Source organism: Acanthaster planci, linkage group LG09 (assembly GCF_054643075.1).
Source record: "Acanthaster planci isolate LZ-2023a linkage group LG09, COTS_SCS, whole genome shotgun sequence".
Lineage (NCBI taxonomy): Eukaryota > Metazoa > Echinodermata > Asteroidea > Valvatida > Acanthasteridae > Acanthaster > Acanthaster planci.
In genome coordinates, this window is record NC_141785.1 from 13815901 (window position 1) to 13829249 (window position 13349).

The window sequence follows — 13349 nt, forward strand, 5'->3', positions numbered from 1 at the left end:
GTACATGGACATGTGCAAGTGGCATTTCAATGACAGTTCAGATTGCATCAAATTAATAATATCTGATGCAACACAGTATGGTTATTAACATATTAATATGTAATTTAACTGCAATTGAAACTGCTCTATTTTTCTTAACAGAATATGTACATGTATGAAAATTAAATTGATGAAGTACTGTATTTAGATGTTAAACTGTTACTTCAAGAACAACATTCTTACATACCGGTACAGTGTATATGTACATGTAACTGGCAACTTTTGGTGAATTGGCCAGAATCAAATTGAACGGATGCCAAAATCAGAATCAGAATTGAGACTCCTTTTGTGAGTCTGCTAAGTCTTTGATTGAATCTTGTGACATTAGTGAGTCTCTTTTGTAGAGAATTTAATTGAGGTTTTCGGGAGGGGAGGGAGAAGGGTTGGAAATCGGTCTTGAACAGAATTTCAAAAATATTGAAGCAACCGCACATGTACCGGTAGCTTAGATTTATTTGTGTCGTATGGGCTGGTATACATATACCGTACATGTACTTGCACATCAGTAATTTGTATGTTCTAGTACACTTGTACTATTGTACATGTACCAGATATACCAGTATACCGGTATGTATGCAAGCAAATGATTTGTAATGGTCTGGTAACTGTACATGATATTCTCCACTCTGAACTCTCTTGCTTCTTTTGAATAATGACCAGAGTGACCACAATTGACCACATACATGTACATGGTTACATGTACATGTACCTGGTTACATGTACATGTACATTGGCCACCAGGTGGCTATACGTGTAATACCTCCATGAAGGTTTTTTTAATTTATGTTAAGGAGCTTGTGAAGTTTACATCAGAGAATTGCAGTCGCTTTAAGAAGTCGAATGCCGTACGCATTCCTTTTGAGTGCCTTACAAATGAACGTTAGTAGCTGATTGTATCATGATTTTATCATCACTCCAAGCTGTGAGTTATAAATAGAAAACTTCCCTTACTTCCCTTGGGCTCTTCACGAACAGGCATGGAAACCAAAACCAACGCCCTGTTTAGATCTCACTCATGGTGTGCTGCTGAAATCTGAGGTTTGGATTTATCAGTTTATCTGATATGAACTGTACTTTGAATCAGTTAGAGCCTGCGAGTCATTTTGCCGGATTGTTTCCACTCCAAGCAGGCCATTTATTACTGTTGCACTTTAATTACACTTTGTAGGGTAGGTTGCCGGTTTTGAATTTGAGTCACATCCCGTTTTGTGCAGTCACGTTTATGCTTAACACGTGCAAAGGGCAACACGTGACAATCGCTGACAAGTTTCTTCTTTTCTTGTACTGCAAGTTTCACATTACAATCGCAAAACACACACTTGCACGTAGTGTGTTCACATCAGAGTCCACATGTTGCACAATTGCTGAAGTCTGGTCCTAAAGCAGACGTGTATCTAATTGGTTTTTAGCGATTGAGACTGTCCAAGTGAGTGCCTTTAACCATTTGTTTCCCCCCATGTGGTCATGCTTACATGTACCTGTCACTGACATGCACCCTTTTTTCAGGCAACAGTACAATTTGTGACAAGTTTCGTAATAACAGCAAGACGGTCTCAACAAACAAGGAGCATGCTGACCAAAACCGTCAACAGTCCAGGTAAAACTTAAAAGTGATCATTAACTGATTGAAGAAATTTCTGTGTCTTTTCAAATCATGCATGTTTGAATTTTGAGAAAAGTGAATAGACAACTACAGAGAATGCTTGTTTTTGAGTCTGAGCAAAAAAAACACATTGTCTTATTGTTCAATTACAGACAAAATGAAGAGGAATTTTAGTGTATTTTATTTTTTCCAAAGGTTTTTTTTTCTACTCATTTCTTGTTTTCTTTTTTCTGTTTTTTTTAACATGATGTCATGATGACATCATCACCTGATTTATTATGGAATTTTAAATATTTGATATTTCGCCCGTATGTTTTGTACATATTTTTCAACAGCCACGCACCGTGAGTCAAACTTCCATCCCTTTTTCTCATCACCTCTTTGGGCATTAAACAAAGTTATATGACTTTGAAACTTTACACACTTAAGTAACTTATAGCAAGGGTCTCTTCCGAAACATGACGTCATGATGACCTCATCACCTGATTTATTGTGGAATTTAAAATCTTTAATATTTTACCATGTTTTTGTACACGTTTTTCAAGAGCAATACTAAGGCCCTTTTTTCGATCTGACTCAATATTTATTACGGTAGGTCTACACTCAGTCCTCAGGGTAGACAGGGTCCAAGAAAAAATCATCATCATGACGTCACCACGTGTCACACGATATGGCATTTAAGGTGCAAATTTCAGAGGCCTATATCTCCTGAAGTACATGTACACGTCAAATTGGGTTGAAACTTTGCAGATATTTCAAAACGGATGTACATGTACTAAAGACGAATTTTGACCTCAGGTGATGATGGCGTCATGGAGTGACAAGTCATGTGACATTAAAGGTGCACTCTCTGAAGCACTATGTATCTCCTGAAGTACATGTCCCATCGGGTTGAAACTTTGCAGATACATGTAGCTGGAAAAGGAAGGGGTATAGACAAAAATTGCCCTCATGTGATAATGACCTCATCAAGTGACAAGTCACGTGGCCTTTAAGGGGCAATGTTTAAAGCCCTTTATCTCCCAGAGTCCATGTGCGATTGAATTGAAACTTTGCAGACAAAATAAACTTTAAAAGTGACATTTAACTTCCATTCTTTAAAGTCCTTTTCTCTCTTTCTTTAAAACACAACATTCAAAATGCGGAAAAGTCTTATGCTCTGTTCTCGAATCAGCATAAACTTCCCGTTTGGATACTTATACATGTATGCTCTTACACACATGTACATGTATATACATGGGTAAATGCATCTACTATGGAGCTGAATACTTGTACCACGCAGTAATTTTTCAATAATTTTTGAACATTGTGAGACCTGACGCAGAATGGTGAGACCTGACGCAGAATGGTGAGACCTGACACAGAATGGTGAGACCTGACGCAGAATGGTGAGACCTGACACAGAATGGTGAGACCTGACGCAGAATGGTGAGACCTGACACAGAATGGTGAGACCTGACACAGAATGGTGAGACCTGACACAGAATGGTGTGACCTGACGCAGAATGGTGAGACCTGACGCAGAATGGTGAGACCTGACACAGAATGGTGAGACCTGACGCAGAATGGTGAGACCTGACACAGAATGGTGAGACCTGACACAGAATGGTGAGACCTGACGCAGAATGGTGAGACCTGACACAGAATGGTGAGACCTGACACAGAATGGTGAGACCTGACACAGAATGGTGTGACCTGACGCAGAATGGTGAGACCTGACGCAGAATGGTGAGACCTGACACAGAATGGTGAGACCTGACGCAGAATGGTGAGACCTGACGCAGAATGGTGAGACCTGACACAGAATGGTGAGACCTGACGCAGAATGGTGAGACCTGACACAGAATGGTGAGACCTGACACAGAATGATGCTAAATACTCTATTCTCTTGCCTGAAACTTTTTTAAAATTACATGCACTTAAATTTGCACAGCATGTTTCTGCTTCTTCATAGATCCGTCCAAATTCCCTCAGGTTGTAAATTGCTGTCAACATAAATGTACGTGTATGTTAAGTGTAATGTTCACTGTATAAGCGACACATTTATACCTTGCTCTGTACATGTATGTGTCTGGATGACTTTTTTTCTTGATTTTATAGAATGGAAAGCCCGGATATATCACAGGCAGAAATAAGCATCGGTCTCCGTCATGGGCAGACTCCGGAGATCTCTAAATTGGAGCCCTCTCATAGTGGACCTCCATCAGTTATAACCGAGGAGCATGCTGGAAACATTGACGTTAACTATGACGAGCCCATTCAGTTCCCTCTGGATGTGTCTTGTGACGGTCAAAACATGCCTGGTAGGGTGCCAGAGGGGACGGTAGATTCAGGCATGGGCTCAACCATCATGGAGTCCAGTGGACAGGTCCCCAACTCCAGGATAGTGATTGTCAGCGGGGATGGTACCAGTGTGGAGGAGGAGGAGATTGTCACTTTGCCAGTGGAGCCCATCAAACATCCACACCTCCTTCTGGTGGACCAGTTCGGTCGCCGGCGGTCGCACTCGTTCAATGAGGGGATCTTGCTGCAAAGGGACCGGACAGTGGAGAGCACCCTCAATGGGTTAGACCGTAGTGCCTTTGATGACGATCTGCCCCCAGTGGAGATGTCGCCCTCACTGCGTGAGGGGGGCCGACTAGGGGGCGCCGGTTATCGCCCTATGTCCCGGAGCATGTGCGAGCGGAACGATAAGTCCTCCAGTGGCAACCGGCCAGCTTCGGGGCAGCTGAACGTACCACTTCAGAGACGAGTCTTCCCCTCCCTGTCCTGCTCGCCCTATGCATCGCCAGTCGGCTCACCCAGGTTGCGCAGACCGCCCACGAAGGAATCCTCCCACATATCAATATCATCAGTACAGGTAAGTCCATGCAGAGTAAGGCACCCCCTGTCAGTCCAATGGCTTGCTTAAATCATACATGTACCATTCAAAGGAGGATCCAGAAGTGAATTTTTCGGTAGGTGAGGGAATCAAGTTATTTTTTATTGGGGAGACTCAGGATGTCTTTATGGCATTTTTGTAGCTTTCTTGCTTGTACCTGTAAGGCTTATTAATGTTTTTGATTTTAACACAAATTTGGGGGAAAATGGAAATGAGATGTACCTCAAATTGTCCTCATCACTTTTTAAGTGGCTTTGTTGGGGGGGTGGTCTGATCTGGTTTATCCTGCCCCCGATCATCTGTCAGTGAGACTGTACACGTACGTGTACAGTGTAGGTACCAAGTTAAACCCAATGCTGTGCATCATGTTGGAGAGTCTACTTCAAACAAGATGAGGGTGTGAGTGGCAGAGAATCAGAGTGCAGTTCTGCAGCAGCATGCAGATGATATACATGTACTGCTATTTTGAATAACAGCAAAAAATTCCTTTTCACAATTTTAATGTGTGTTTGTGTACTGTACGTATAAGTGTACAGTCCAGTGTAAGTTCAGATAAGTAGAGACACACTGGAAGTTGATACTGCATTGAGTTTCGTGTACTCAGTCCCAGCCAACTGTAGTAATGAAAACTGGGCCTCTCTCTGCATTAAAAAGACCTCTTTCTTTTCTTTTGTGTACCTGTGTACATGTACATACCAATGTACTCAGTGGACCTACTGACCCTGCTCATGTCTCATAAAATCCTATGGCTCACAATTTCTGCAAGCTGCATGAACAATAAAGGCATCACTTGTCATAGTGAAGCCCTCGAAGGCTGCCCTTTGGTGAAATGTGATTCGCTTGGCGGGGCTCAGGACGAGAAAATGGAGAGTTAGTGTACTCACCAAAAAGCCTCACTATGTTTACCACTGAATGTACATAAAAGTTGCAGAACAGTCGTGTAATGATGTGCAATGGAGTTAAACTGTTAACGTTTGTAGAATCTTTGCAGGAGAAAGATGTAAAGTTTTGCACACCCTTCGATAATATTACCTTGAAATTACATGTACATGTAAGAAACGGACAAACCAGAAGTCCAAATTGATCAATTTTAAAGGGTTTGTATCACTGAAGCCAGAAATCATCATCATGGTTTTTGTCTCATTAGTTGTTTATCGACCATTGAGATTCACGGCTTCCGAGTTACGCGTTGAGCTCCTCTTTCTTGAAGAGCATGCGCCGAACCTGCATTTTGTCCATTCTGACGTCGCATGCCAGAGACTTCAACGGGTCTCTTGCAAACTTGTGCTTGGAGCCTCTGTTTTTGCTCGTGGGTTTTGGTCATATTCCCCACTCGTGCATTGTATTTGATGTGTTGCTTTAGGCTGAACTCACTGATATGGGGTGATTTGCAGATTTTCAGGATCTCATTGGCATTGTACTCGTAAGCAAACGTCCCCTCGCAATCTTCGACGACCTATGAAATACACATTTTCATGTCAAGGTTGTACTGAAAAAAAGTTGCTGCCAAAGAGTAATTGACCGAGTTGTGAGGTTTGCACAGCAATTATGTAGAAATTAACGGAGGCCAAATTTACCTACAGCCACATTTCATATTCGGAATTGACACATCTAAAGCCGTGTCCGAAACGGGCTTCCAGAGCTACGGCTGGGTCTATTGTCTACGTGTATCCACGCATTTCTAATGGAGTGAAGACCTACATGTAGACCTATCTCTAGACAAGAGATTCAGATGCAGCCTGAGTCTTGAATGCTCGTACCGGTATATATAGTGTAGATGTATTTTTCAAATTCACACTATGCCGATTCTGCCCACAGATGACCACATTTTAGTTTCCATTCATCATCCAGGGTTGCAGTCTCCTGAGCAATATTACAGAAGCACTGAGTTGAGAAAATATCCACTTCGCTGAATAATTCATTTTCATGATAGGGCCATATTTTGTACACTAATTGGCCCATTGGTGGGAGAAAGAGTCAAGTTAAAATTGATGGTGGCATCAGCTACCATTTCAAGAGGACAAGTTCTTCATGCATTTGTACGTGCAACTTTGTGCAGATGGAAATGGAACTGTATAAATATTTGAGGATGCTGACATTTTTGTCATAAATCATGCTGACATTTTCATCAGAGGTGATCTCCGCATTGATAAATTGTTCATGCCATGTGAAATTTTTTTAATGTCAAAACTGGAACGGGAAAGGGGGGGTGAAAGGCGGAGGCATTGTTCCTGTGAAAAATTAATTAACCACAACACTCCCCAAAGAGGACTTTTGTTAACTTGTTCTTCTAAAAAGCTCTGTCATGTTCAGACTCCAATATCATCACACATGTACATGTGTACATCAAATAAAGTGCTCACAGAGAAATTACTTGCACATGTGCTGGTACTGTACTAGTCCCTGTGGTTCTTCCCAATCCCCCCCCCCATTGAGAAAAGATTCAAACCTTCCATTTGCAAATCAAATGCAGGTGGATCGGATACATCTGCTTGAGGTAAAAACAAACAAGACATCAGAAGCCATAAATACTGCCCAGAGGGATTCCTGGCCATCTGAATTTATTCATAGCCCATGTGTAATTATTCTGCAACTGAGCAGCAGTTTCAGTGCACTGGTAATTGCTCTTTCGTGCCAACAGCAAATCACAAAGTAGGGATTTTGAAACGCCCAGGGAGATGGTCTCTCCAAACTGACACCAATTAGTCAGTTTTAGAGGGTGCTAAAGAATTTACTACATGCAGGTGTAAGTGAAGAATTTCCAACCAGTGTGGGTCCAACCACCACAAAAGTGGCAAAGACAAATTATACAAAGAATCCAGTATCCTTACAATTTTTCCCTATATGGGTCTCTCCTTAAGGTTTGGTTATTATTTTATGACTCTGGAGCACAGTTGCACACACAGATGGAGTATGAGAGGTCCTAAGGGCTACGTTGTCATTCATACATGTAATATTAGTTGTGGTTCTGCTGATTCAAAATATTTCAGAGTATTGTTAAATTATTCAGCATGACACATACTTATAAAAAAAAAACTGGTGTAGCAGGTTTTTACATTTGTTAGACTTCATAAACTAAATTCTTTTAATGTGGAAAGGAAAGATTCTGCTAGGATTGCAACATTGTACTCGTTAACCATTTTCATTTGCACATGTACACTGTATATCAGGTCACTGTATTCAGCGAGTAGGTTGTAGCATTTTTACATGTATATTCTACATTTTTTCAGGAAAGAGACAACATTTTATGTCTTTATACCATTTCTCCCCTTTAATACAGGATTATGTGCAATTGAACCAGTACCTTCTCTCTGATGAGATTGGCAAAGGCTCCTATGGAGTTGTCAAACTGGCTTACAATGAGGAAGATGATGTACACTATGTAAGTACTTCTTGGCTTCCATATGGTACCCCCTTGACTCTACTATCCTTGGTCCCTCCGGTCCCTTCTCTCCCACTTGGTGTGTGAATTGAAGTTCTGTTTATTACAATTGGCCTTGGATTTCAGGGGCCAGTCTTTTCCTTGTGGCTGTATACCCTACATGTACTAATACCTGAAGGGTATTTTGAGTATAAAGTGCTCCTTTTGCTTGAGGGACTAGAAGTTACCTTCCTTAGTCCAAAATAAATTTCATTCATTCAAGTTGACCTTGGAAGAAATTTGGCTTTCATGAAGGATTTTTATCACAGTGCTGTAATCACCAAATGAACGGTACCAGTACTGCAAAAGTGTTACCAGTGCATACTTCTCTTCATACTTGATGTTTTCCTTAAGCTTCATATTGGCTGCACAGCCACAAACATTAGGCTCTTCATTTAAAACAAACTTCTCAACAATCAAATGCGGGTCCAACATTTTTTAACCCTTTCTGGTTGTTTCTTTCCACAGGCAATGAAGATTCTCTCCAAGAAGAAACTTGTACGGAAAGGCGGCTTTGCAAGTAAGAACGTTATCCTTTCACATCCCCTATCCATGCACCAATCTCCCACCTCCCCCCCCAAAAAAAAACAATATCAATGACAGTAACCACTTACTGGTATCATAATTTATCAAGATTTTTGCATGCATTTTTTTTACCGTTTTCACTGTGGCAGAGCGACCTCCACCCAGGGGAGGCAAACCAGGCCAGGGGCCCAAGACCCCGCTGGACAGAGTCTACCAAGAGATTGCCATCTTGAAGAAGCTGGACCATCCCAACATCGTCAAGCTTGTGGAGGTAGGTCACTCTTCAGCAAGAGCAGAGATTGTGGCAAGAAGTAAGGGGAAGAGAGGATATGGAGCGGAATTGAAAGCAGTTACTGTGGTCAGTGCCACACGTACATCCCCGGCCCCTTGGCCTCCTCGACTAAGAAAGTGTTGTGACTTGCTGAAATGCACACGTGCGACAAGTTCAGAAACATTATGAGTGTGATGCCTCTTTAATAATGGCTTTTCCTTGGGTAAAAAGAACAAAGAGGAGATGAAAGACAGAAGAGGCCAGCATCCAGTGCAGCATTGTACAGGCAATTTTAACGTCATCTTCTCAGCAGAAATGTCAGAATGTGGTCTTCCTCCCTCCTGCTTTCCCACTGCTCCAAGTTTGTGGAATTTTGTTTGGAAATTTGGTAGAAAAGAATCACCAAGTTGCAAATACTTCGAGATATTCTGTGCTCTGACGGAGATAACTGGATTTCATCACCTTCCCCCACTTGTAGATTCAAATTTACGTCATTTCTCCCTAAATTTTACGTGTGTCTCAAGACCCATTATTCTTGCCTTGCTATGCTGCTTCACCAATCTGCCTCTGCTGAAGAATTGGCCATGATGACTTGACATATTGAGACATGATGTCGAGTCTCATTCTATTACAGTGTTGGCTTTCACCAACCCAAATGTCATCAGCTATTATTATCATTCCTGGCTAACCGGTGATGCCCCATCATCATTTGCTCAAAGTCGGACTGCCTTTTGGTCTTTTGGAATTGGCAAGCACCTCCGCGTAATTCTATAGCCTGACAGTGGCTTCAATTAAAACAAGCCCGGCTGCCCGATCTATCCAAACAGATTTATATTAATCAAAACACTTCATTTAGAATACTCCGGTACACCGGGGACATGACGTGTTTTGATAAACCACAAAGTGCAACCCTGTCCATTGGCTTGGACAGGCAATTGTACTTTTTTAAAACCAAGGGGGCATAGTTTGTGATGCAGTGTTACTGGAGCAACTGAAGTTGTTGTTTTGCTCAAACTTGAGGAAACTGATGCCAGAAACCAACCAAACCAGGGCATGATGGGGGGGTGTCTGGTGTGTTAACCACCCAAGACAACTTGGGAAACCAAATTCGTTATTCAGCGGGGTCTGCTCACAAATCCATGCTTTGAAAAACATTGGATTAGCTGATAACATAAATATTTCCTGAGCTTATCCTATCTTTTTGCTTAAAGTAGCTTTATGAAATTTGCTTAGAGATTTTTCAGACTGCTTCCCATTCTAGTTTACAAACACCGGCTGGACGTGCAAATTCAAAAGAATTAAACATATTTTAAAAGGAGCACTTTTCTGTTTCTAGGTATGAAATTTAACTACTAAGACAAATATCATGGAAATTGAGACTCTCGTGCTTACACAGGGCCAAAGAGGTGATGGATGCTGCTGATTATTTTTTCGACATGTTAAAAAAGTGTCTTAGGTTACCATCGATCACACACAGTGATTGGCGAATGGTTATCGCACGTCAGAATGAGCGTCTGAGAATGTCACGAATGCCATTTCTCATTCTGCTCTCGGCAAAAGCAGGTACGGTGACGATTAGATGAATCCGAGCAAGATTTATGGCGTGATCCTCTCTCGTTTTGTATTTTGTATAGAGGATTTTATTGAATAAAGGCCAATTATGGTCTGGTACTTTGCCAAAGAACCTCACAGATCTGTAATGAAGTATAAACTACATGTATGCAGGTAAAACAATAGAAATCATAAATGAGATGAAATACTTACAAGTAGATCAGCAAAAGTAACTCAAACTCCCTCCCTTGTCGGGATTTTTTCCTGCTTTTTTAGTGATACATGTATTTTAAAGATCATATTGAAAAGCAAATTTTAAAATGTGACACTGCACAGACATGTATGTATGTACATGTACATGTACGCTGCACTCTTTGAGTATTATGCTCCAGAACAGTTTGTGAAACTGCATTGTTTCACACCCTGAACTTGAGCCAGAACATTTCTCAGTCTCTACCAAAAAGTCTGGACCGCTTCATGTACCAAACTTCTGAGCAAAGGAAAAGATTTCACTTTTTGTGCCTTTTTTCAAACACTGTGTGCACACTTATCTGGTTCCTAATTCTCATTATGTTGTCACTTATCAAGTATTTGGCGTGTCTGTTTCCTTTGCTTACGTGTGCATGGATCTTTCTATAAATTCAGGATTCAAGACTGTGACATTTTTATGTACCTGTTACACCTGACCTGCTTACATATATGGTACAAGTAATTGACATGGAAATACCATTGGAATTAATTGCAAACTTTTTCTTTGTTCGGCAGTTAATTTGAATCACTTTATCCCTCTTGGAAATTAAAGGATGCATTCTAAACTTACAAAATCATATTGTCAGATGTGACAGGGACACACACTGTAATTGGAGCCCCATTTATAGAATGGGCCTCAAGTGAAGTGATTGTTAAAAATAAGAAAAGAAAGAAAGGAACGATCACCCAGCGACTGAATTTTCAGCTCGGGGGTATTTTTGTGTCTCTCTGGCATGTACGTGACAAGACTAGCCTCACAGGCTACAGCATAAACTGTTTCAACATGGAATGGCCATGCATTTTCTACCAGAGTAGAAAACGTCTTGGTTGAAGGCAAGTTAGGCAACCTTCTGTAGACAACTCTACAGATACACACTCCCCACAGCTCTGAACATTGACAAAAAAAGTGTTCAGTAGTCTTTAACATGATGATACATGTACATGCGCATGTACGGATACAATGGTACAATGTAGAATTGGCACTTCTGTCTTTAAAACTGGACAGGTCGAGAGGGGATTTTTTACCAAGTATTACAGCTGTTTTGGTACTCTACTGTCTATATTTGGCCTACTTCAGACATGAGGCATTTGTAAATTCCATTGTGGTTGTGATTTATACGTTGTTTTTGGCGGGATACAGTAGTTACATTCACACTTGCCGTTCCGCAGTCCTGTGTTTTCCGCCGGGCGTTGCGAGCACTGCGATGATAAATGATATCCCAGGAGCACTTAGTGCGCCAGCAAAAGTCTGTCTGGCACGTTCTTAACAGCGATCTGTTAATCAGGGAATTTTCTCAGTGAGATGTTGTTTTCCTCCTTTTTTGGAGGGGGGGATAGATGTATGCATTTACACTTTTTTTTGGAGTCAGTTCAGGTTGAATATGAGAGTTTGGTTTTTCTTTTTGGTTGATGTAACAGTACTTGTACGCTATGGCCTCTTATGTTGCACCCTGTAACTTCTGCTCAACTGTGCACTCTTGTGTGTTTCATTTGGCCATCTGTTTATTGATATTTTCTGTCAATTTGCTGACTCTTCAGTTAGGTTGGTTCTCAGCCTTTGTTTACGCAACTTTGTCTTTGCATGTCAGTATTTCTGCAGAAATTGCTTCAAAAATTACCCCCAAAAACAAAGTGTGTTCCATTCATCTGAATAATAAACCAAAATCCAGACTATTTGTTGTATAGTTAAACACTGTGATGTAGTCAGAAATCAGTTTCCTTTAACCTGTCCTCTGTGGGAACCCCCAAAACACTCCATCATTTGTAAAGTTTACATTTAAATGAAAGCCTGTTTTTCTTTCTGGAAAAATACACAAAATGGAAGAGCTGTCATGCCTGTCAACATACCACAAAGTCAATTATTCTTATCGCTCGTATTAAAAGGGCGACATTTTATGCCCCATTAACATGAGCGTCACAATTTAGCTTGAGTGGTGATCAATTTGGTAGCCTCGAAAATGTAAATTCCAAGAAAACCATCCAGTATAAAGGCGCTGGTCAATTAATCATTTCCTTGTCTGTTAGAAAAATAAATGGCCAAAAAAGGGACATCCCTCAGATAACTGGGGCACAGAAAGACAAGTTTCAGAAAGAATGCTCTTGAAGATTTGCATGTGATACTAAGAGAATCATTCCAATTTAAAATAACGAAAATTCTTTGCTGCTTTACATGTAGATGTACATGTGTGCTACTTGCTGACTTCACATCAGCCAGTCATTTGGTTGGATCAGTTTGCTTGTACCAACCCTTCCTTTTCAATTAACTGCCACAGCAATCACCCTCCAGAACCCTGGCATGAGGAGATCCATTAAATAATTAAGCCATTGTAGGCTGGGCTAACAACACTGCAAATTGCCAGTCCTAGGCTGGCCTTCAACAGCTATATCAGTCTCATCCTGTGAATCTCATTAGAGCTGTATTATAATATCCCAGGCTTTATAACCTGTTTGTGTGTATGCGTTTGTGTGTCATCCAGTTGTGAAATGCAGTCATCTTTTGTTTTCACTTTCATTGTTTGCTTTTCCTAGTTTATTTGCATGTTAGAAGAGCACTGTTTGTGTAAGGAAATTTGAGACTGGTGATGCTCTTGTCTGTTGGATATGTCATCGCAGTGTATCAACTTCTTCAGTGAGGAAGCTTGTTACAAGAAGTTGGCTAACACCAAAAAATACAAAAGAATTCCTGGTTTGAATGATTTTCCAGGTGAAGTAGCAACTCGTGGTCTCGTGACAATCCATAAAAGGCGAAACATCTTACACAAGAAAAACATGTTACTTTTTATTGAAATGTACATGTACTTGAGGTAGT

The 13349-nt window shown here is 40.9% G+C and overlaps 1 protein-coding gene across 4 annotated transcripts in view; it reads left to right on the forward strand.

Annotated features, from left to right (window-relative positions):
- LOC110986346 (calcium/calmodulin-dependent protein kinase kinase 1-like) overlaps window positions 1-13349 on the forward strand; it is a 57832-nt gene that overhangs the window by 30429 nt on the left and 14054 nt on the right. For all 4 annotated transcript variants that reach the window (XM_022248135.2, XM_087141596.1, XM_022248136.2 and 1 more), the window contains exons 3-7: window positions 1546-1636; window positions 3743-4502; window positions 7804-7905; window positions 8413-8464; window positions 8619-8740. In XM_022248135.2, coding sequence (XP_022103827.1) covers window positions 1546-1636; window positions 3743-4502; window positions 7804-7905; window positions 8413-8464; window positions 8619-8740 — 1127 coding nt within the window. The remainder of the gene's footprint in view (window positions 1-1545; window positions 1637-3742; window positions 4503-7803; window positions 7906-8412; window positions 8465-8618; window positions 8741-13349) is intronic.